Source organism: Phocoena sinus, chromosome 21 (assembly GCF_008692025.1).
Source record: "Phocoena sinus isolate mPhoSin1 chromosome 21, mPhoSin1.pri, whole genome shotgun sequence".
NCBI classification, from domain to species: domain Eukaryota; kingdom Metazoa; phylum Chordata; class Mammalia; order Artiodactyla; family Phocoenidae; genus Phocoena; species Phocoena sinus.
The window spans coordinates 13,218,014-13,243,947 of record NC_045783.1 but is presented as its reverse complement, the minus strand read 5'-3'; the positions used below and the strand labels follow the sequence as shown (position 1 = coordinate 13,243,947).

The 25,934-nt window shown below is 38.3% G+C and overlaps 1 protein-coding gene across 12 annotated transcripts in view; it reads right to left on the bottom strand.

Annotated features, from left to right (window-relative positions):
* The window catches only part of PRIMPOL (primase and DNA directed polymerase), a 40,384-nt gene that overhangs the window by 14,103 nt on the left and 347 nt on the right, over positions 1–25,934 (bottom strand). For 5 of the 12 annotated variants that reach the window (XM_032618187.1, XM_032618190.1, XM_032618193.1 and 2 more), the window contains exons 2-7: positions 20,257–20,490; positions 18,246–18,343; positions 17,226–17,355; positions 11,195–11,342; positions 7,284–7,463; positions 6,894–7,181 (exon numbers count right to left, since the gene is read on the bottom strand). In XM_032618187.1, the coding sequence (XP_032474078.1) occupies positions 6,894–7,181; positions 7,284–7,463; positions 11,195–11,342; positions 17,226–17,355; positions 18,246–18,343; positions 20,257–20,436 (1,024 nt within the window). In that variant the 5' untranslated portion in view covers positions 20,437–20,490. Of the gene's footprint in view, positions 1–6,893; positions 7,182–7,283; positions 7,464–11,194; positions 11,343–17,225; positions 17,356–18,245; positions 18,344–20,256; positions 20,494–24,970; positions 25,929–25,934 lie in introns of those variants that run through there. The other 7 variants (XM_032618195.1, XM_032618196.1, XM_032618189.1 and 4 more) reach the window with 6 other exon arrangements.

Sequence of the window (25,934 nt, the reverse complement as noted above, 5' to 3'; positions counted from 1 at the left end):
TAGGTGCTGACTGAGATCCTCCCCTTGGGGCACTGACTGCTCTTGGCACACACTCAGTTACCAGGAACTATTAAAAATATAATAGGGGGCTTCCCTGGTGGCGCAGTGGTTGGGAGTCCGCCTGCCGATGCAGGGGACACGGGTTCGTGCCCCGGTCCGGGAAGATCCCACATGCCGCGGAGCAGCTAGGCCCATGAGCCATGGCCGCTGGGCCTGTGCGTCCAGAGCCTGTGCTTCACAACGGGAGAGGCCACAACAGTGAGAGGTCCGCATACCGCAAAAAAAAAAAAAAAAGTGTATATATATATGTATATGTATATATACATATATATATATATATATAAAAAATAGGCTGCTTGGACAAGCACAGAGGTTTGTGACAACATGAGCTGAGACACGACTGAATGATAAAGTTCATCTTCTACACAAGGCCAACCCTTCAAGACTGGGAGAAGTGGCTGTTGCATCTAATGGGTAGAAACCAACACGGAGAGTCAAGCAAAATGAAGAAACAGAGGAATATATTCCAAATGAAAGAACAAGATAAAACCTCAGGGGAAAAAATCTTAATGAAACAGAGAAAAGTAACTCACCTGATAAAGAGTTCAAAATAATGGTCATAAAGATGCTTGCTGAACTCAGGAAAGAATGGAGGAACACGATGAGAACTTCAACAAAGAGAAAATATAAGAAAGTACCAAACATAAATCAAAGAACTGAAGAATACCGTAAGTGAACTGAAAAATACACTAAAGGGGTTCTACGGCAGACTAGATGAAGGAAAAGAGAGGATCAGTGAACTCGAACACAGGGCAGAGGAACTCACCCAATCAGAGCAGCAAAAAAAGAAAAGAATGGAAAAAAAAGTGAAGACTGCTTAAGGGATTTATGGGACAACATCAAGCAGACTAACATTCACATTAAAGGAGTCCTAGAGGAAAAAAAAGAGACAGAGACAGAAAGGAAAAGAAGACTTATTTGAAGAAATAATGGCTGAAAACACCCCTAACCTGGGGAAGGAAACGGACATACAGATACAGGAAGCCCAGAGAGTTCCAAACAAGATCAATCCAAAGAGACCCATACCAAGACACATTATAATTAAAATGCCAAAAGTTAAAGGGAGAGAATCTTAAAGTAGCAAGAGAAAAAACTTGTTACATACAAGGGAACCCCCATAAGACTATTACCCCAGAAGGGAGTGGTATGATATATTCAATCTGGCCAACATAAAAAAAAATTTCCAACCAAGAATACTCTACCTGAAGTTATCATTTATAATTGAAGGAGAGAGAAAGTTTCCCAGATAAAGGCTAAAGGAGTTCACCACCACACCACTAAACCAGCCTTGTAAAAATATTAAAGGGACTTCCTTAAACTGAAAAAATAAAAGGGGTGTTAATTAGTAACAAGAAAACATATGGGGACTTCCCTGGTAGTCCAGTGGTAAAGAATTCACCTTCCAATGCTGGGGATGCAGGTTCTCTGGTCAGGGAACTAAGACCCACATGCTGCAGGGCAACTAAGCCCACGTGTGCTGCAACTTCTGAGCTCACGCACCCAAACAGAGAGCCTGCGTACTGCAAACTATAGAGCCTACACACTCTGGAACCTGAGCACCAGAACTACAGAGCCCACGTGCCCTGGAGCCTGCACGCCACAACTAGAGAGAGAAAACCCACATGCCACAACTAGAGAGAAGCCCGCACACCACAATCAAAGATCCCACATGCCTCAACAAAGATCCTGCATGCCATAACTAAGACCTGACACGCCAAAAATAAATAAATAAATCTTTTTTTTTTAAAAATGAAAGTATAAATCTCACTGGTAAAGATAAATATATAGTAAAGGTGGTGGATTAAGACTTATAAAACTAGGGACTTCCCTGGTGGCACAGTGGTTAAGAATCCCCCTGCCAATGCAGGGACATGGGTTCAAGCCCTGGTCTGGGAAGATCCCACATGCCACAGAGCAACTAAGCCCATGCACCACAACTACTGAGCCTGCACTCTAGAGCCTATCAGCCACAACTACTGAGCCCACATGCCACAGCTACTGAAGCCCACACGCCTAGAGTCCATGCTCCACAACAAGAGAAGCCACCGCAATGAGAAGCCCACGCACCACAACAAAGAGTAGCCCCCACTCACCGCAACTAGAGGAAGCCCGCGCACAGCAACGAAGACCCAACGCAGCCAAAAAAATTAAATAATTGTTATCAACTTAAAATAGACTGTTATAAGTTATATGCAAGCCTCATGGTAACCACAAAGTAAAAACCTATAGTAGATAATACACAAAATGACAAAAGGAAACTAAGTATACCACTAGAAAAGTCATCAAACCACAAAGGGAGAGAGCAAGAGAAGTAGAAGGGAACAGAGGAACTACAAAACAGCAGAAAACTATTAACAATATGGCAATAAGTACATACCTATCAATAATTAAGTGTAAATGGACTAAATTCTCCAATCAAAAGATACAGAGTGGCTAAATGAATAAAAAAACAAGACCGGGCTTCCCTGGTGGCACAGTGGTTGAGAATCTGCCTGCCAATGCAGGCAACACGGGTTCGAGCCCTGGTCTGGGAAGATCCCACATGCCGCGGAGCAACCAAGCCCATGAGCCACAACTACTGAGCCTGCGCGTCTGGAGCCTGTGCTCCGCAACGAGAGGCCGTGATAGTGAGAGGCCCCTGCACCGCGATGAAGAGTGGCCCCCGCCTGCCGCAACTAGAGAAAGCGCTCGCACAGAAACGAAGACCCAACACAACCAAAAATAAAAATAAATTAAAAAAAAAAAGATTCCACATCTTCGCCCAACGTTGGCTTTCCTTTAAAAAACAAACAAAAAAGCAAAACAAGACCTATCTATATGCTGCCTACAAGAGATGCACTTCAGACACAAGGATACACACAGGCTGAAAGTGAAGGGGTAAAAAAAGATATTCCGAACAAAGAGAAGCAAAAAGAAAGCTGGAATAGCTATACTTGTATCAGACAAAACAGACTTAAAACAAAGACTGTAATGAGACAAAGAAGAGCATTACATAATGATAACTGATAAAGGGGTCAATACAAGAAAAGGACATTTTTTTTTTTTTTTAAGAAAAGGACATTTGTAAATACTTATATACACCCAACATAGGACCATCTAAATATATAAAGCAAATATTAACAAACCTAAAGGGAGAAATAGACAGCAATACAATAATAGTAGAAAAATTTAATACCCCACTTACATCAGTGGATAGAGCATCCAGAAAGAAAATCAGTAACGAAATATTAGCCTTAAAGGACACATTAGATCAGATGGACTTTACAGAACATTCCATTCAAAAGCAACAGAATACACATTCTTCTGAAATGCACATGGAACCGTCTCCAGGACAGATCATATGTTAGGCCACAGCAAGTCTTAACAAATTTAAGAAGACTGAAATCACATCAAGCATCTTTTCTGACCACAGCGGTGTGAAACTAAAAATTAATTACAAGAAGAAAACTGGAAAATTCACTTGTATGTGGAGATTAAATAACATGCTAATGAGTAAACAATGGGTCAACAAAAAGGAGAAATAAAAAAATACCTTGAGATAAAAGAAAATGGAAACACAACATACCAAAATGTACAGGATGCAACAAAAGCAGTTCTAAGAGGGAAGTTAACAGTGATATAGGCCTACCTCAAGAAACAAGAAAAATCTCAAATAAACAATCTAAAATTATACATCAAGGAACTAGAAAAATAAAACCAAATGAAGCCCAAAGTTAGTAGACAGAAAGAAATAAAAGATCAGAGCAGAAACAAATAGAGACTAAAAAAAAAAAAAAAAAAAAAAAAAATCAATGAAACCAAGAGCTGGTTCTTTGAAGAGATAAACAAAATTGATAAACCTTAGGTAGATTCACCAAGAAAAAGAGAGGACTCATATAAATAAAATCAGAAATGAAAGAGGAGACGTTACAACTGACACAAAGGATCATAAGAGACTACCATGAATAATTATATGACAACAAATAGGACAACCTAGAGTAAATGAATAAATTCCTAGAAGCATACAACCTGCCAAGACTGAATCATGAAGAAATCGAAAATCTGAATGGACCAAGTACTAGTAAGGACACTGAATCAGTAAACAAAAACCTCCCAACAAAGCAAAGTCTAGGATCAGATGGCTTCAAATGTGAATTCTATCAAAGATTCAAAGAATACTAATCCTTCTCAAACTCTTACAAAAAATAGAAGAGGGAACATGTCCAAACTTACTTTACAAGACCAAAATTCCCCGAGAGCAAAACTAGACAAGGATACCATAAGAAAACTACAGGCCAATATCACTGATGAACATAGATCAAAAAATCCTCAACAAAATATTAGCAAACCAACTTGAACACTACATTAAAAGGATCACATACCATGATCAAGTGGGATTTATTCCAGGGATGCAAGGACAGTCCAACAACCACAAGTCAATCAATGTGATGTAACAACACATTAACAAATGAAGGATAAAAATCATATGATCATCTCAACAGATGCAGAAAAAGCATTTGACAAAATTCGACATCCGCTTACAATAAAAACTTTCAATAAAGCGGATACAGAGGAAACATACCTCAACATAAAGGCCACATATGACAAGTCCACAATTAGAAATACTCAGCAGTGAAAAACTGAAAGCTTTTCCTCTAAAATCAGGAAAAAGACAAGGACGCACACTCTCGCCATTTTTATTCAATGTAGTATTGGAAGTCCTAGCCACAGCACTTGGGCAGGAAAAGAAAGAAAAAAGGCATCCAAATTGTAAAGGAAGAAGCAAAACGATCATTGTTTGCAGATATATTGTATACTTGATATTATACAGGTCTGCCTCAACTAACAACTGGTTACATCCCAACAAATAAGCTGAAAACGCATTTAATACACCTAACCTACTGAATATCATAGCTTAGCCTAGCCTATATTAAATGTGCTCAGAACACTTACATTAGTTGGGCAAAATCATCTAACACAAAGCCTATTCTGTAATAAAGCACTGAATACCTCATGTAATTTATTGAATAGTATATTGAAAGTAAAAAGAACAGAATGGCTGTCTGGATACAAAATGATTGTGACTGATCTTATCACCTGACTGCATGGCTGACCGTGAGCTGCAGCTCACTGTCACTGCCCAGCATCACAAGAGGGTATTATACCACATATCACTAGACCAGGAAGACATCAAAACTGAAAATTCAAAGTATGGTTTCCACTGAATACATTACTTTTACACCACTGTAAAGTCAAAAAATTTTAAGTGGGGAAGAAAAAGTGGTAGGTCAAACCATCATTAAGTCAGGGATCATCTATATGTAGAAAACCCTAAAGACTCTACCAAAAAAATGTTTGAATAAATGAATTCAGTAAAGCTGCAGGATACAAAATCAATATACAGAAATCTGTGGTGTTTCTATACACTAATAACAAACTATCGAAAGAGAAAATAAGAAAACAATCCCACTTACAATTGCATCAAAAAGAATAAAGTATCTAGGAATAAATTTAACCGAAGAGGTGAAAGACCTGCACACAAAGCTACAGGCATACTTCAGAGCTACTGTGGGTTCAGTTCCAGAACACCACAATAAAAGCAAATATCAGAATAAAGTCACATGAATCTTTTCGCTTCCCAGTGCTTATAAAAGTTATGTTTATATTACATTATAGTCTATTAAGGGTATAACAGCAGTCTTTAAAAATATACATACCTTAAGAAATACTTTGTAACTAAAAAAGTGCTAACCACCATCTGAGGCTTCGGCGAGTCATCGTAGTAACATCAAAGATCACTTATCATAGATCATCAAAACAAATAATGATGAAAAAGTATAAAACATTGCAAGAATTACCAAATGTGAAACAGAGACACAAAGTGAGCAAATGCTGTTGGAAAAACTGCGGTATCAGTGGTTGACTCAGGGCTGTCACAAACCTTTAATTTGTAAAAAACACAATATCTGTGAAGTGTCATAAAACAAGGAATGCCTGTTTTATTTCCAAATTCTTATACTTGGTTGTCAGGGGTGCTAGAAAGATATGCAATACAGCAGGAACACTTCCTATTCTCAGCCTGATTGGCCTGGTAATCTTGCTTATAGCTTAAACCTACTTTTCTTCAACTTGTAGACACTGAAGCTCTCTGAGTTGCTCTAACCATCAATGGCAAAAATGCTGCTCTTATGGCTTTTCAAATCACAAGCTAGAACTCAACATAAAAATGAGGTTTAGTTCACCAAATTGGATCTCAGCTGAATTAGGGGTCCTGACTGGCCTGTGTGTTACCTAAACAGGCTGAGATCCTGTGCCAGTACTTCATATATCCTCAGATTCAGAGACCAGAAGCAAGCAGGGCAGAAGAGAGCACAGCTGAAGAAGCCACCAGTTTTATCATAGGAGGAAGTTGATGAAATAACCCTGCAAAGCTCTTCAGTGCAGAAAACACCAGGCTTACTTTGCCACCTAATAGCTCCATTTTTACTTTGTACCTATTTTTACAATTTATTTCATCTAATTAAACCTGTCAGCAGCACTGGAGACTGCTATCCAACTGTCCCCTGTCATGAATCCTGTGAACATTTCAGAGCAGGAGCCAGCCACAACCATTCCCTTCTGGAGCTCAGGCCAGCCTGCTGCTTAGGTCCCACAGCACCCCTTTAAGATCTCCTAACAGAAACCTACTAGATTTCCTGCACCTGAGCTCACTGATCACATTCTGCTAGTGACCCCAGTTGTTGTGGAGCAGTGGTGGTAGTAAGAATCCTAAGCAAAGTGACAGGTGGGCACTGACTGGTCTCTCACAGAAGTACACAAGGACAGTCCAACAGATAGCTGTCAATTCTACTTACCTAGATCTACAAAAAGATGCTTTTCTCCTACGTTATTCATCACAATTAAAAATGAAAGATCAGGACTGCTTTGCTTAGCTGACCCCAGCCTCTCCAGTTTCTTTGAATTCGTTGTCCAGCTCTCTTCCATATCCTTATCTGTGGACTTTTTGCTAAAGGAAATTCCTTGTTTAACTGGTGTTTCAGAAAAATGGGAAAATTCATGGCCCATTGTCTCTGGAGTCATATCATCATCTTCACTAGCAATTAAGTGAAAAGCAGGCTCTAACATTTTTCTCACAAAATTACCTAAAGGAAAAATAAAAAGGTTAATCTAATTCTTTTCTGCAAACTATAACAAGATCTAGACACAAATCTACACAGGACAATTTTACACAGTAAGGCTTCTACTTTCGATTTCTGGTTTTAAAACTGAGTTGTTGGTCTTCCCTGGTGGCGCAGTGGTTGAGAGTCTGCCTGACGATGCAGGGGACACGGGTTCATGCCCCGGTCTGGGAAGATCCCACGTGCCGCGGAGCAGCTGGGCCCGTGAGCCATGGCCCCTGAGCCTGCACGTCCGGAGCCTGTGCTCTGCAACAGGAGAGGCCACAACAGTGAGAGGCCCGCATACCACAAAAAAACCAAAAAAACCAAAAAAAACAACTGAGTTTTTATTATAAACTGCAACACACCTCTCCTATACTTCCTCTTGTGTAATCTTTTACTTTTTAAATTCCTTTTGACAGGGGAGTTTGGTGTAACTTGTAAACAAATCATCTTAGAAGGGAAGGTTAATGTGAGACGATTTGTCAATGTTGCTAGTATGGGCCTGGGCCGAATGCTCTGTCACCAAAAAAGCACCATTTTAATGAATACAAATTGAGTAGAATTTACATTCACAATCAATGATTAAAGAATGCAAGGTTTACACAAGTAAACAGTGCTGCCACACTCTCCCTATGTCAGGACGTCAGCAAATTTCTCAGGACTTATCTTTTCTCCTTCACTCGAATGACACGCCCCAAGAACCTGGACATTCACAGCCATCAGTTTAAGGTTCTTGCTCCTCCTGCCTCTCCCGATAACTGGTCATGAGCGGGGTTGTGGCCCAATAACTAAAGTCCAGAACTAAAGCAATTAAATACATCTATTGTATTTCAACATTTATTCTAAGAGCTCTAAATATGAGTGGCGCTATCTTTACACAGAAAAGATGGTATGACAATCCAGAGCTTCTTTCAACTCTCATAATTTGTATCATAAAATCAAATAATCTGGTTAAGTTGCTTCACACATAACAATACTGGAGAAATGCACTACTATAAGAAAAACTTAATTTTAGTCTTTAAAAATTGGTATAGTCTGGGTTTGTCACTTTATTTACCAGACAGCTTGAACCCTTAAATCATAAGATACACATGCTCTAAGTTCAAAATTCTCTTTCTCCAAATTAGACTTAATTACTTTCCTCCTCAAAGAAACAAATCCACTATCTTCTAAAACTAAAAATCAAAATGAAAGCAAAAGAATTTGATCCTTGCAATCGTATATAGACATGATTATCTCTGGAATGAGGAAAATAAGGTAAATAGTAAAAAGAAATCATGATATATCAAAGGACAATAAAGCAGTCCAAACATAAATTGATAAAGTAAATTTTCCTGGAAATGTAAAACTACACCTACTTGACACCAGGAAGGCGTGGCTGCAGAACCAGTTGCCAAGACTGTGCTTAGGAGGCCGGGCTAGGACGATGGACGGTGTAACCACCTTAATACTAACACCGGCTCCAGCAAACTACTCTGCTTTCTGCTGCCCTTCCCAATAGTATCACCCTCACCTCATCATTAATACAGGGACAATTTTATTGGCTGGGAATAACTCAAAAGAACATATCGATCATAGAAATTTCAGGTTCTATGGCAAGCTGGTAGGAAAGTATTTCAAGGAGATCAAATTTGTACATCTTGCTAACATTCTATGATCTTACACTTCCTAATTCCTCTTTCTGAAAGGTTGACAAAAGGAAGTGGAAATGTCACCAAGAGATACATTGAGGGAGGGGAGCCAAAGTGGTGAATGTGGACTATTTCAAAATCTCTGCATCTCTGGTTCTGACAGTTCATAATTCTGGAGGACCGAAGCCGCAGATGGTATCCCGTTTACCAGGTCTGACTGTGTCTCCCACTCCAGCCACACTAGCTGCTCCCCAAATTAGTCACGAACTCCTACCTCTATACTTTGCTTGTGCTGTTCTGACAGTAAAGCCTTTCTTATCTTTGCCTGATGGAATCTGATTTAAAGCCCAGCTTCAACGTCAGTAGGAGACACTGCTCATTACCGGTCAAATCTCCACTCTCCTCTTCCGCCTAGCAGCAAATCTCCGTGCTTAGCCTCGTGGCTAGGAGCCAGAGCAGACCACGAGGAGTAAATAGGAATCAAAGAAATACCTGCTTAGGACTCTACCCCCTGCACCAGACAGCAGAGCCACCTAACATTCAGTCATTCATTCAGCAAATATTAAATGACTTCTTGTATTTATGGTAGCTGCTGCTGCTGCTGCTACTGTTATATTATTATTACTGATAAAGACATTACTATCTGATAAGCTCTGGAAATACAACAGTGAATAAGAAACAATCCATGCCCTAAAGAAACATTAAGTAGAATAGAGAAGACAAGACAAGAAATTACCCGAGGAAGTGGTGAACCCTTTGGCATGATAGGCACTGGGCACGCTCTGCAGCCCAGAGGGAACACGAACCTAAGTCTTAGGGTTTTGGGATGTGACAGAAAAGGCTTCTCAGATGACAATACCTACACCGAGTCTTAACAGACCAGGTGAACTGGTCAGACAGCAGCGTCAAAAAGTGCAGAGGCCTAAGGACTAGAGAAAATGTGGCCCCCGTGGGAGCTAAGTGAAGGACAGAGTTAGAAGTGCCAAGTGGTGAGAGATGAGGCCAGTACACAACGGGCCTCATCATGCAAACTAAGACACCTGGACTTTTCCCTGAAGGCAAGGAATAATCCTGGAAGGGTTTGAGGCACACAGTAGTATGATCAGACCACTCTAGCTAGCTGACTAAAGAAGTAAGCAAGACACAGCATTTCCACTTGGGTAACTGGGTGAATGGTCATACCACTCGGATATACACCTCACAGGAGAAGGAGCAAGTTTGGGAGAAAAGATGAGGAGACTGGTCTAGGACACACTGAAGCTCTGAGCTTCAAGTGTCTGTATGAGGATGTTTAATGGGAGAACTGTCTTGGCTGCAGATAAAGACTTGAGTCATCAACACACAGATGGGAACTGAAGCCATGACAGTGAATGATCATTAAGGTTACAGACGGAGTGAACAAAGGGACAAGGACAGATTCAACAATTACTAATATCCAAGGGATGAAAGAAAGAGACAGAGAAGAAATGTCCAACTAAGCTAACAGAAAATGGGGAGATAATAAGGAGTCCTAGGTATACAGCACACTAGGCCACTGTGACCTAGTGTTACCCTAATCTAGCAATTAGACGTTGACTTTTATGCCAGTCTTTTAGTGACTATGTTCATGTCTTTTGCCTTTGGTACTCTGGAAACTGTCAGACACTTTTCTGAAATGGATTACCTGTTACCTGAACTTCAGTCAATCATCTGCTTGCTCTACCCCTGCTCTGATATACACTCAGGATTTTTGCTTTTATTCAGACCTGGTTTTCAGTGTTCCCTTTCTGCCTATCTGTTCCCCTTTGGACTGACTTCATTTTATACCTGGGCCTATATCTCTAAATGTCCAGTCCTGGAATTAATCCTCTGGTTACACCTTCAGGCTTACACATCTACACTTCTCTCCAACCCTAAGGTTTGGCCTGGAACAATAAATAAGGCTTCGTGAGTGTGGCCTGGAACCCAAGCTCAGTTCTCATGTACTAAAAGCTGAGGCAAGGCTAAAGCGAAGGTCAGAAATCCAGATCTGAGGCATCACAGATAAGACTTGAATTAGGCCTCTCCTGCATTACCCAGAAAACTTCTGAAAGGACTCCTGTTGGAACAGAAACCAGGACCAGGGCATGCATGGCCATCCCAGTATCTACAGCAAGAGGCACTAATGCCAAGGATATCCTGAGTACATTAATGTGTCTAAAATGTATCTAGAATAGGAAGATAGATCTAGAACTAAAGGCCAATCCTGAAAACATGAAAAATCATGATTCATTTTTATAGGGCAGGTTAATGACCATAAAACCTGACAAATACAAAACTTTAAGAGGAAAGGAAAGCATAAGTTTTTAATATAATTGTGACTTTTTTAAAAAAAATAGTACTTACCAACATGAATATTATCTTTAAATACCACATCATGGAGTTGAAATATTAAATGGCGGCTAAATTTTTCATTGGTGCTAGAATCCAAGTTGAGAACATCTTCAGCTGAACAACGAACCCTGTAAAACTGTTGAAGTGCCTTACAAACATGCTGAAAACACAAGTAAAACATCAATAATTAGTGTTTTTTGTTTTAAAATTTTTCCATGAGCAAAATTCAAATATCTTGGTACAAGTCTAATCTGTTTCTTATTTTGATATCAGATTATTACATAACAATTTTACTGAATTACTTATGTACTGAAATATACATATTTAAATTATTATATATGTTTATGTTAAAAATGCATAGGCTCTCAGGGTTAAAGGCCTCTCAGAATTCAATTTATCTTATACATTAATCTCTAAAATCAAAATCAAAATATTTCTTTTTAAGCACCTCTTTTTATAAATTTTATTTATGTATTTATTTGTTTTTTGGTTGCACCAGGTCTTAGTTGTGGCAGGTGGGCTCCTTAGCCGCGGCATGCATGTGGCATCTAGTTCCCTGACCAGGGATCGAATCCAGGCCCCCTGCATTGGGAGCAACAGAGTCTTTATCCACTGTGCCACCAGGGAAGTCCTAAGCTTCTCTTTAAATATTATCTATGAGTTAAAAAGTCACAATTCCATTGTTTCTAGTTTCAGTTTTCAGAAAGTTGCTCATGCACACTGAGCCCAAATCTACGTCCAAGAATGTGGCCTCCAGGGCTAGGTGATGCTAGTAATGAAAGCAGTTACGCATCATAGGAAGGTAGCGAGCGCAGGGTTAGGAGCACACAATTAGGAGTCAGAAAGGTTTGAGTTCTGGCTTTGCCACTTACCAGCTCTGTCGCTTTAGTCAAGTCCAAACCTAACATTCCTCAACTGCAAATGGGACAATAATAGAACCTAACATTTCAGGTTGTTGTAGGGAGCAAAGAGAAAATGGGAGTAAAGAGTTGGCCCAATGCTGGCACACGTAACTGCTTAAAAGCATCAGCTGTGCAGCCACAGAACAAGTCACTTCTGAAGCCTTAGTCTTCTCTTTTGCAAAATGAAGGTACTTTTAAGAAACACCACACAGGTATGGTACTGCCACAAAAACAGAAATATAGATCAATGGAACAGGACAGAAAGCCCAGAGATAAACCCACACACATATGGTCACCTTATCTTTGATAAAGGAGGCAAGAATATACAGTGGAGAAAAGACAGCCTCTTCAGTAAGTGGTGCTGGGAAAACTGCACAGGTACATGTAAAAGAATGAAACTAGAACACTCCCTAACACCATACACAAAAATAAACTCAAAATGGATTCAAGACCTAAATGTAAGGCCAGCCACTATCGAACTCTTAGAAGAAAACATAGGCAGAACACTCTATGACATAAATCACAGCAAGATCCCTTTTGACCCACCTCCTAGAGAAATGGAAATAAAAACAAAAATAAACAAATGGGACCTAATGAAACTTAAAAGCTCTTGCACAGCAAAGGAAACCATAAACAAGACGAAAAGACAACCCTCAGAATGGGAGAAAATATTTGCAAATGAAGCAACTGACAAAGGATTCATCTCCAAAATTTACAAGCAGCTCATGCAGCTCAATATCAAAAAAACAAACAACCCAATCCAAAAGTGGGCAGAAGACCTAAATAGACATTTCTCCAAAGAAGATATACAGATGGCCAACAAACATGAAAGGATGCTCAACATCACTAATCATTAGAGAAATGCAAATCAAAACTACAATGAGATATCATCTCACACGAGTCAGAATGGCCATCATCAAAAAATCTACAAACAATAAATGCTGGAGAGGGTGTGGAGAAAAGGGAACCCTCTTACACTGTTGGTGGGAATGTAAATTGATACAGCCACTATGGAGAACAGTATGGAGGTTCCTTAAAAAACTACAAATAGAACTACCATACGACCCAGCAATCCCACTACTGGGCATATACCCTGAGAAAACCATAATTCAAAAAGAGTCATGTACCAAAATGTTCACTGCAGCTCTATTTACAATAGCCAGAACATGGAAGCAACCTAAGTGTCCATCAACAGATGAATGGATAAAGAAGATGTGGCACATACATACAACGGAATATTACTCAGCCATAAAAAGAAACGAAATTGAGTTATTTGCAGTGAGGTGGGTGGACCTAGAGTCTGTCATACAGAGTGAAGTAAGTCAGAAAGAGAAAAACAAATACAGTATGCTAACACATTTATATGGAATATTAAAAAAAAAAAAGGTCATGAAGAACCTAGGGGCAAGACGGGAATAAAGATGCAGACCTACTAGAGAATGGACTTGAGGATACAGGGAGGGGGATAGGTAAGCTGGGACGAAGTGAGAGAGTGGCATGGACATATATACACTACCAAATGTAAAACAGATAACTAGTGGGAAGCAGCCACATAGCACAGGGAGATCAGCTCGGTGCTTTGTGACCACCTACAGGGGTGGGATACGGAGGATGGGAGGGAGACGCAAGAGTGCCGGGATATGGGGATATATTTATACATAGACGGAAGAGGGAAGAGATATGGGAACATATGTATATGTGTAACTGATTCACTCTGTTATAAAGCAGAAACTAACACACCATTGTAAAGCTATTATACTCCAATAAAGATTTAAAAAAAAAAAAAAAAGAAACACCACACAGGGTTATCTTGGAATTAGCAAAAATGTCTGTACACTGCCAAACACTTAGATACCGAAGAGTCATGCAGTAAATTGTGTTTATTAATGTTATTTTGGTATTATAGCATACCACCTCCCATCATGCTCTCTGATCCTACTCTTCTTCAGTAAATTCTTTCTCGGAGAAGTCTTCCTCAATTTCCTTATCTACATCAAATTGCCCCATATATATTCTACCTCTATTTGTAGTACTTACACAGCTGCAATTTTTGTGATTATTTTGATAGGTTTCCTCTATATCATAGAGAATATCCCTCAGGATCTGTTCTCTCCTGCTTCTGTAAATAGAACCCTGATTATTAGCTAGATATGAGGTTATCGAGAATAAAGACCATGTTCCCCAGACTCCCTTGCAGTAAGGTGTGGCCATGTGATTAAGTTCTGGCCAAACAGGATATGAGCAGAAGGAAAATATTCCACTTCTACATTATAATCTTAAAGGAAAGGGGCATGCTCACCCCTTCCCCATTTTCTACTGTCTAAAATGTAGACACAGCAATGCTGAGCCATCTTGGACAATGTAAATAATGGCATCTTAGGAAGAGCAAAGCAACAGGCCCAGACCCCTAATACAATGGAGTCACATCCAGGTGTTACATGAGAGAGAAATAACTTTCTATCTTGTTTATGCCCCTTTAATTTTAGGTCTTTATTATGGCAGCTAAATCTATCCTAACTTATTATCCTCCATTACATGATAAATTCTGTGAAGGCAGAAATCATGTCTTTTTGGGCTAGCCATTGTATTGTTAATGCCTGGGCACACTGACACTAAGAGGCTGAAAAAATTTTGATAAATGAATAAAGTCTAGTTATGTACTTTGGAGCTATACAGAATAAATGTAATAACTGTAGATAATAAAAGTAATCATAGTCCCATTAAGTTCTTTTTCCCAAGTTAAATTTTAAATAAAATTTTAAGTTACAGGGAATATAGCCAATATTTTATAATAACTATAAATGGAGTATAGTCTGTAAAAATTTTGAATCACTATTGTACACCTGAAACTAATATATTATTGTAAATCAATTATACCTCAACTTTAAAAGTTTTTAATTTATTTAAATATTTAAGTTGTAAAATCCAGAAGTTAAAAATATATGATTATTTGAGCAATGTTACCTGTCAACATAGTTTTATAAAATGCTTTAGCACCAGAAGTCATTCCATCTGGCAGAAGTGGCTTACTGAAATTGTCAGTTAAAAAGTGTCAGTATCAAAGGGCATTACATATTATCACTAGTTATTATTAGCCAGTTATTTATTAACCATCTGTTATGATAACAGCTAACCTATGCCTCCTCACACAGAGACACTAAAGGAAAAGTACTTATTGTATTATACACTTGTTACATACACAGTAACCAGTAAATGAAATTAATTTCAATATAATCATTTGTAAAGGTTATATTAAGTAAAATAATCCTAATAACTTTTCTACCAACATGAGTGTGTTAAATTAAAATGCTGTATAATTTTAAACTCAGATTTCCACAACTTTTTCCAACTTTTGTTGATGTTAAAGATGAGTTGTTCAAGACTAATTTGGATAAGATTGTATAAAGAATTAGGAGGAAAAAAATTTAAACACCTACATGATCTTTGCCATACCAGTGTTTATTCTTGTTACAAATGGGATTTGCACTAGTGTTGATTCCATTAGGGATAAGTTTCTAGTTTCTAATACAATGAAGTACTAATACTTCTTTTTTAACAGTATCACCATACTAAAGTGCCAGTGAAAATCTCTGAACCTTAATTCCTTGGTGGCCACACAGAGCCCACATAACAAATCCTACCTTAGACTGTAGATCATACACTAGAAAAGAGTCAATATCTATGGATTATTAAAAATGTAATTAAGGTTAAAAATTAAATACAACTTACCAACTATAATGAAATAAAACATTTAAATTTATTTTTAAGGGTCCAATGGCTATCTTAAGAAAAACATAACTTTTCTGCTGTTTTTTGGGAGGGCTGGGGGGAACTTATGTATATTTCTTTTGCTTCAAAGTCAGGAGAAAGCTGACATGATTTTTTTAAAAACCAGTATTTGCATACATTTTTCAAATTTAAAATAAAACATGTAGAGATCCGACAAAATCAGCAGATATTTTTAATCAAAAACATTCTAATTTGGATGTATTTTTAACATTACAAAATGAGTCATCTACAGCTAACATCTAAAACAAAAAATAGTTAATGTTAATACCTACTTTGAGTCCAAATAATAGTCAATATAATTTTAGTACACCTTAATACAATCTTAAAAGATTTTATAAACGAACCTAATAGAGCTTAGTTGCACAAGCCCATATTCCTTTTATTACTAAATAATAAAAGGAATATGGGTTGACACTGCTAAATCAAAAATATATACTAGAACTACGCTTTTTCTCTTTGTGAAAAACAAAGAGAAATGATAATTGTAGTTCTAGACCAGGATTTGCCAGTAACTAGTTGTTGGACCTGGAGTTGGAATTAAGTCTCTCTAGGCTTTAGCTTCCTCATTTATGATAATGTAAGACAGAAGAGTTTCCAAAATTTCTGCCAGCTCGAAACTTCTGATACTATTTTTATCAAAATTTTCTTGAAGATTATCTTAGTACTCAATTTTTCAGTAAAAATTACTTCACCTAACCTTCACCAGAGTCAACTATTTGTAATGCAAAAGAATATATAATTAAGAAACAGAAAATTCCCAAACTGCCACCTTTCTCAGTTTTTTTGGGTTTTTTTAATGTATTTATTTTTGGCTGCATTGGGTCTACGTTGCTGTGTGCGGGCTTTCTCTAGTTGTGGCGAGCAGGGCTACTCTTTGTTGCGGTGCATGGGCTTCTCATTGCAGTGGCTTCTCTTGTTGTGGAGCACGGGCTCTAGGCACACGGGCTTCAGTATTTGCAGCGCATGGGCTCTAGAGCGCAGGCTCAGTAGCTGTGGCGCACAGGCTTAGTTGCTCCGCGGCATGTGGGATCTTCCCGGACCAGGGATTGAACCTGTGTCCCCTGCATTAGCAGGCGGATTCTTAACCACTTCGCCACCAGGAAGTCCTCTCAGTTTTTTTTGATACAGCAATATTACAAAATATATGGACATAAACTGAACCTTCCTCCTTTCCAGAAGTTTACTCAGAGAAGTGGCATTAAGAAATGAAGTCAAAAGGAAGAGTAACAAGAAAAAGGAGGAGAAACACAGAACCTATATATTACATAGGTTGGATTCATTTAATGACTGAATGAGTGAATGAAAAGACATACAGGTAGATATAAGGAGAAAAACCTGAGTCTGTAATTTACCTCAATGAGTAATGCAACCATCTTTTTCCCATCAGCTCCTGGATTGGCAAGTCTGTTAAATTCCAAATCAAAATAAAGCTTGCACACAGCATTTTCAGGAATGACTTCATAGCAGTGTAAGAGATTTCTTCTGAATTGAATAATTCAAGATTGTTAGGTTTTTATCTCATACCTTTTAAATCACAGAAGTTGCTCTTGTATCTCAAGATAGTATATTAACTGTGACGTAATGACAGATAACTATGACATAATGAAGACAAGATAAAGTGAACAACTGCTTACCACAGGTTTACAGAACACAGTCTCAAGAGTTTCCATCAAGCAAGATCTAACAATCATTTTCTGTAACATTATTTAACTGGAAAATATAGCCAACTTCATACTGCTATTTATTCACAGATAATTTTGATATCAGGTAACACTTCTAAATTTGTTTTTGGTATCACCATGAAGCAAATTTTGTTTAAGAACTTTCTCAAACTGTGATCCCACAATCACATATTCTTGGGATTCCATGAATTTTTTAATGAGAATTTTTAAGTTCCATATTTTCATTAGGAATATTTTAAAAACTGGTTACATACACTCTGAATCACCTGACTTCAATGAGCTTTCAGTGCTCACACGTGCAGTTTCATTCTCACTGGTATCAAGAGGTATGACTTTAAGATGGGTTATTAAGAAGAAATGCTGACTTGATTAGTAAATGATAAACTGCTTAGTGCCATCATATACAAATAAAAGGTTTACAGTAATTTGAACAAAGAAAAGTGATGGTGGGAATTGTGTCATCACGTGGTACAGAAATTCAAAACACACACAATTTCTCTCTCCTAGCACCTGGTGAGATAATTCAGTGTTGCTATCACAAGGAAACTCCAGAATTCAATTCTAATAGTAAAGTAGTAACTAACTGCGTGACTGAGAACTATGAAAGCCAAGGCAGCCTGATTTAATTTCACAAGCATTTCCAGATGAAGGAAATGTAAGTTAATGTGTTGTGCTTTAAAAGCTACTTACCGGGATTTATAGTAAAACCAAAGTTGAGTATACGTTGTTACGAGGTAAATACGTTGTCCATCGCCCACTTTGTATTCCAAAGCAAATACATGAACGTCCTTTACAAAACCAAAAATAATATTCAAAAAATTAGTAAAATGCAAATTTAAAATCAACTGTAGCTATTAAATGTTCATAAAGATTTTATCATTCAAATTTTCAAAAACTGGAACATTTGTATTATTGAAAACAAGAAAATTAATCACCAAATCTATGCCAATCAAAATCTAGTTATTTGTATTTATTTATATTTAGTCACTCAGGTAATAAATGTTCAAGGCAGAAACAATTAGAACATCCAGACTAAAACAAAGAAAGAAAAATCATTTTTCAGTCAGTCGTTTTACTTCCTATTATAGTTTTATCTGCCAGTTTATGAAAAAGAACTTATTTTTTTAAAACTACCTGAACATTATTGTAAATAATTTGGACTAAAGTTAATAAATTTCCTAGAGTATATAAAAATACATGAGAACCATTTTAAAAAATATATTTGTATGTAAATCTTAAAAGCTTAAGGAAAGTTTTAAAATGCAGAACAAGTAACTATAAATTATTGTTTCATAGAAAAGGAATACACAAGTTCTTTTGTTTCCACTTAGCTAGAGGTAGCTGTTGAGCCTATAAAGGAACTAAACTTCCATTTTCATGAGAGAAATCATAAAAAGACTAAGTTATCCGATCCTATTAAAAATCTTCTCGAGATAAATTTTATAAACTGATGACTGGTAAATCCAGCAATCATACAGCTATATTTTTTTTAAAGTCAAGATTAAGCGAATCTGTATTTTAATTTCTGATACCTGAATTAGGGTTACACAAAATGCACACAAAAGGCTTTTCTTCTATTTCCTAAACTATTCTGATGAGATATGAGTGAGCTTCTGTTTACCAGGGAAAGAAGGTCCTCCTCCTTAAAAACTTATAGCATTTTGAGTTTCTATACATATCAATTTTCAGAATCACAATGTATTTATGCTGGATTTATGTTGGATAGATGCATCTTTTCGTTATATTTCTTTATATTCCCCACAGTGCCCAACAAAAAAAGATGTGCAATACACACCTGCTTGTTTATTTTTGAGAACCATTCCCTTTGTGAGGCTAGCATATAGCAAGCACTTCTTCCTCCCACTTTCCTAATGTGTTGGAAATTATGATAAATCCACTCTACTACTCCAAAGCACAAAAGGGACAGTAGAAAGATAAAAACATGTGTGCGTTGGTACTATGATTTAAGTTTTAGGGCTCATTAACTCAAATGACATTTGAGACATTTTCATTTGCGATTGTTTAAATTCAAATTTCCAATCCCTAATTTCATCCTTAAAATCTCACACTCCGGGCTTCCCTGGTGGCGCAGTGGTTAGGAATCTGCCTGCCAATGCAGGGGACACTGGTTCAAGCCCTGGTCCAGGAAGATCCCACATGCCGCGGAGCAACTAAGCCCGTGCACCACAACTACTGAGCCTGTGCTCTAGGACCCGAAAGCCACAACTACTGAAGCCCGCACGCCTAGAGCCTGTGCTCCGCAATGAAGAGGAGCCCCCGCTCACCACAACTAGAGAAAGCCCGCGCGCAGCAACAAAGACCCAACGCAGACCAAAAAAAAAAAAAAATCTCACTCTACTTACTCATTTCCTGATATTTCTGTGGGTATTATTTTAGTTTAACTCTTACACTCATTCTATTATTTTTCAGTCCATGAATACAGTCACTTCTCCTCTAAGCATAGCTTCATTTCTATGTCATTACAAATTTTTTAAACTATTTGGCACTAGATATGTCATTTTTTTCATTATTAATATAAAGTAAATGATTAATGATTCATGGATATCTTTCCTAAATAGTACAAAAAGATCGCAATTAAATTCTTCTGGTAAAATACGTGGACTGAAATGAAGACAAACAACAGATTTTTTTTGGAAATCTTAAGGTATAGTAGCCCTAAAAAAAAGATGAGAAAAATTACCTCTTTACAACTTTTAACAAAATTAAAAGCTTGAGTTTGCCGATGAAATAGTTTCCAAATGGATGGTGGTTCTTCTGGCTTAGACAATCTTGGTCTGTATACCAAGGACAATGGTTCCCTCTCATAATGGGATGCTCGTTCTTCAATTTGCTTCAGCCTTGCTTCCCATTTTCTCTTCATTGGTAGAAGTATGGGGAGACTAAATCCTATCCCAGGTAGGATCTCTGTGAATTACTACTAAAACAAACAAACATGAATGCCAGTTTCTTTGTTTAAAATATATTTTGTTTGGTAAAACTTCAAAGCTCATTTCTGCTTATTTCTTTGCTTTATGGTTTATGTTTTGCATGAAGTTTTGTTGTTAAACAAGGACAGGGCTGGTTATCAGAAATCTTTAGATCCCGGCTCCTCCATCTAATAGTGCTACAGTTTTGAACAGGTTAATGAAGCTCCCTAAATTGTAATCAGCTGCAAAGTGGGAATCAACATTTTTATGTAGTTATCTTGAGGATACATGTCATAAGACATGAAAATGTTTTGCAAATTCCAATGCCTCATGTAAATATGAGTTTTTTGCATCACTATGGTTTTTATTATAATCATTTTGTTGCATCAAGTGCCATGTACCTCACCCAGATGGTGGGCATCATTCCAGTGCTATTATTTCTTAGTGTAGAATTCATTTCTAGGCACCACTGTCCAGTTGTTAGCTCCCTTTTCCTCTTTTTCCTTCCCATTGCTCTTCTTTTCTATTCAAACAACTATTAGTTGGGAGGATAACCAGTGTAGGAGTGGGAATTACAATACTGGCTAGTTTTGGTTTGGGATGTGTGGTAATCATAAGCATGACTTAAAAAAAAAGAATAAACGTTAATCTGTTAACTTAATGACTACTTTTGTGATTAGTCAATTGAAATGTTTACATTTTAACCCCTGTTTCCTAATGATACATGCAAACAATGCTTCCATGTTAGCCATGCCAAAGTAAGGGGACCAGGCAATACCTTTCCAATTTGGGATTACGGTTTACTTACAAAGGAAAAAGGATAGGTTTTTAGAAGAGGGGGGAGAAGCTTCCAGTATAGAGAAAAAAAGGGGACAAATTCTCTGGCATTCCTGCCATCAAGAGATGCCATCTAAAAAAAAAAAAAGGGGGGGGGCTTCCCTGGTGGCACAGTGGTTGAGAGTCCGCCTGCCGATGCAGGGGACGCGGGTTCGTGCCCCGGTCCGAGAAGATCCCACATGCCGAGGAGTGGCTGGGCCCGTGAGCCATGGCCGCTGAGTCTGCGCGTCTGGAGCCTGTGCTCCGCAACGGGAGAGGCCACAACAGTGAGAGGCCCACATACTGAAAAAAAAAAAAAAAAAAAAAAAGATGCCATCTAAGCCCACTCCCATACAGACTCTTGGCCATGTGACTTGCCAATGTCACATCGACAAATGTGAAGCAAGCAGAGGTTTAATCAGTGCTTTTGCATTAGATTTGGCTATCATGGAGTCCTGCTCTGAGATCATCATGCTATAACTCTAGCCTCACAGAGGATAAAAGGTCATCTGGAGAACCAAGGTACCCCAGCTGATAGCAAGCACCAATTACCAGATACATGAGTTAAGCCACTTTGGATCATCCAGCCATCATCTGAATTCAATGCTTGAGTAAGCCTGAGTGAGTTCAGGTGAGAGATCCAGCAAACTACCCAGGCAACCCACAGAACTCTAAGAAAAAATTAATTTGTTGTTTTTAAAGCAGCAAGTTTTGGCCTGGGTTTTACACAGAAATAATAGTTTCCTTCTTCACTAAAATCATCTATGTTGTAATTTATGTGTGTAGAAAACAGATATATTAGGTTTTAAGTGACATAATATCATACACTAAAGCATTTGAAGGTAAAATCCCTATTTACCTTTGTCAATGCCTATCTAGTACTTGCATTGATAAATATGCTCTTGAATTTTAGCAGAAAACTTTGCAACATAAACTCACTGGCAAATGAAATATTCCCTGGAAAGAAAAACAGAATCACCCAAAAAGATTAAGAGAGAGTAGGAATATCCTAATGCATTGTTAGAAAAAAAGGCATATTATCCACAGATTTCAAATCTGACTTCAACCATAACAGACTTAAGATTATACTCTCAGAATTACACTTAATCCACATGGATATTATAAATTATAAGCCAAGAAACAGAAATAAAATTCTAAAGCTATCAACATAAATTTCATAACAGATTTGCCTAGGAAAGGAATACAATTTCTTTGGATTGAAGAGATGGGGCAATTTTTAATACAACTGTGTTAATTTTTCAATATATGTGACAGGGCTCCTTATTGCTAAATAGATTCTGAGTATTAGTTTATTTAATCTGCTTCACACACAGATAAAAATCCCCTCCATTTAGACAACCTAACTGAGAAACTTTCTTCTAAGAAACTGACCTTTAATAAAGCCCACCAATTACTTAACGAAGAAAATAAACACATAATGCGATCAGAGGTGAATTATGACTCTAGTATCTAGCAAATAACTGACTAGAAGTAACCATGTGGATGTTCACACTTAGTTACAATGACATCGGGAAAATTTTTTCTGGTTTTGTAAAAATATTGGTATGATCATAGGAGTATATCATATATGAAAGTCAGAGTCACAATGGAAAACCAGTTTAACACTTACTGGACTGAGGAAACCACGCATGTCAACAGAAAAAAAGAGAAGCTCAAAATATGTTATGCCCCCTTGTTATTTACACAGTTTTAAAATTTTAACAGCTGGGCTGAAAGACAACTGGGGCTTAGACTCTTCAAGCAGCAGGGTTGAATATTAAAAGCAAAGGAAATGGAGAACAGGAAGGCATCTGGCATTCTCGTTTTGGACTATCATATTCCTCATGCCTACCAACCAGGGAGAACATATCACCATTTCAGAAATGCTGGTGGGGAAACAGTGCTGTCTTTTTTTATATACATATAATTACACATGAAAACCCCTTTTCACACAGGGACCATAACTACTTTTGTAACAGTTTCCAAGGCCTAAAGAAAAATATTTATTGTATTTTAAAATAGCAGGCTTAAGAGCTCTATTATTTATTTCTTAGCATCGCACGGGAATGATTGTTTAACCATTTTTGATACCAGTTTCAAAACTAAAGGTGGTCAGGCTAGAAAAAAGGTTGGCTTAGTCTTTTCAGAGTAACTATAGTGGGAGAAGGGAGAGTGAGGGTGAAGAGATGACTCAGCCGACCTAAGCAGTCCTGGTTTCCAGAGGTTTATGCCTACACTTGTTCATCGGTGACACTTGACGGCCTGGTCCCCAGGAGCAGCTGGACCATGCGGCCCATGGTTCACGAGTACTGGTTTCTAGGGACAGATGAAGCCTGCCTCGCATGGCTCTCTCTAGCCCAGTTCTCCTAGTTTCTTTTCTTGTCTAATCACAAGTCAATTCCTATTCCCCAACTCGAACTTCTCCCTCTGCCCTGAGAATAGATTCAACAGTATCTTGTGTTTTCTGCATATATGTTCCAGTTCTAATATTTAGTAATGTTCTGGTATTTGGCAATGTTTTCTTAATATAATTCCCTTTATGGCCTCTTGTAATACATTTATACTATTTCTCCCACTGCTAAAGTATTCATAATAAAGTATGTGATTAAACTTCATTTACAGTAATAATAGTTTACTTCCCAGATGAATAACACCTTACAAAATTATTAAATATACTAATTGACTTTTTCTTCTTTTCCTACTTCAGTCACCTTGCCTGTCTATGCTTGAACAGAGTAACTCATATTTAAATTTCCCAAAAGTCTCCTATAAGGAAGAAAACATCCAGTGGAACACTGTTTTTTCCAGTTCCACCTTTCTACCATCCCCACAGGATCTCCCATCCAAAGAGCCTAATTCTGCCAGACTAATCACCCTTAAGACCATTTTCAACAGCCAAGACATGGAAGCAACCTAAATGTCCATCGACAGAGGAACGGATGAAGACATGTGGTACACATATACAATGGAATATTACTCAGCCGTAAAAAAAGAACAAAATGCCATTTGCAGCAACATGGATGGACCTAGAGATTATCATACTACGTGAAGTCAGACAGAGAAAGACATATCATATGATATCATTCATATGTGGAATCTAATTTTTTTAAAAAATGATACAAATGAACTTGTTTACAAAACAAAAACAGACTTCCAGATATTGAAAACAAACTGATGGTTACCAAAGAGGAAACAGGGGCGGGGGGGGGGTTGTAAATCAAGAGCTTGGGATGAACACACACACACTACTATCTACGAGACGGATAACCAACAAGGGCCTACTGTACAGCACAGGGACCTCTACTCAATACTCTGTGATAACCTATATGAGAATCTGAAAAAGAATGAATATATGCGTAACTGAATCACTCTGCTCTACACCTGAAACGAACTCATTAGCACTGTAAATCAACTATACGCCAATAAATTTTTAAAAAGACCATTTTCATAGCTTTTCCTAGGGACACTCATTAATGATTCAGAGCATCACTTAATGCACGCTAAAGTTTACCTCGAGAAGTCCAAACTCTCCAGAATCTGGCCCTCAACCACTTACCCATTCGACTTCTTGTTCAGCCTTCTCACCAAATGAATGATGATGACCACTGCCTGCACCTGGCCCACTCCAGGAGCCCTCCTGCAAGTTTCCCTCCCCTGGAATGCCCCACTCACCCTTCCTGAAGTCTTCCCCTCCCAGGCCCAGATCAGGTTCTGCCACCTGAGACACCTCTGTAGAAAGAAACTTCCGACATTGCTTCTAGCCAGCTATTTTACTATAATTAAAGTTTCTCCAAACTAATAAGTGTCATTTACACAAAAAAAAACAGAAAACCGCTGCTGCTGCCACTGCTTTAACTAGAGCATAATTTTGGTAAGAAAGTTTAGCACAGGAAGGGGTTTGTGCATCACTACGGGGTAACAGGACTGGTTAAAAAAAACTAGTACACTAGTGCCTGCCTTACAAATAACTGCATGCCAACCACCGTGCAGGCTGGGAGTGGGTCCTATTCTTCAGTTTTACTGCAGCAGAAAAAGGACTGCCAAACACTGGTCCTCTCTCAACTTGGCAGGGATAAAGGCCTAGGTTTTATTCCTAGGATCTGAGTTTAACTCCTGTAACCCTTAACAAGAGCAAACTACTTAGCCTTTTTAATTAAGCCCAGGTGGAAACAGGAATTCCTACCTGCAGGGGCTGCTGAAAGAAAAAAAAATGCATTGCCACAATGTGAGAACACAGATAAGCACTCAAGGAACGGTAGCCATACTCAGAACGATGTATATCTGTGAACAAAACGGCGCCCTCATTTATATCCAAGTAAACAAAAGTGCTGGAAGTGGGCGAGTTCTTCACCTGGGGACCCTGACTTGTCAGAATGTCCTGAACCTCTTGAAATTTGATGGAGAATTTCGTGCTCAATTGGGTTGGTACATTCTTCTGCGAAAACGCCTCAGAGTCTGAAAAGAGTTCGTGACCCAAGACAGGCGGAGGCCCAGCTGGGCGGTTAAAGCTTTTGGTTTCGGGACAGGGAATTCGAGGTGACCTAAGGGAAGGCCTCCGGTCGCCCGAGGGGAAGCGGGGACTACCGGCAGGCCGCGACCCGCTCTCCTTCCTCCCGCAGGGCCTGCCCGTGACTCC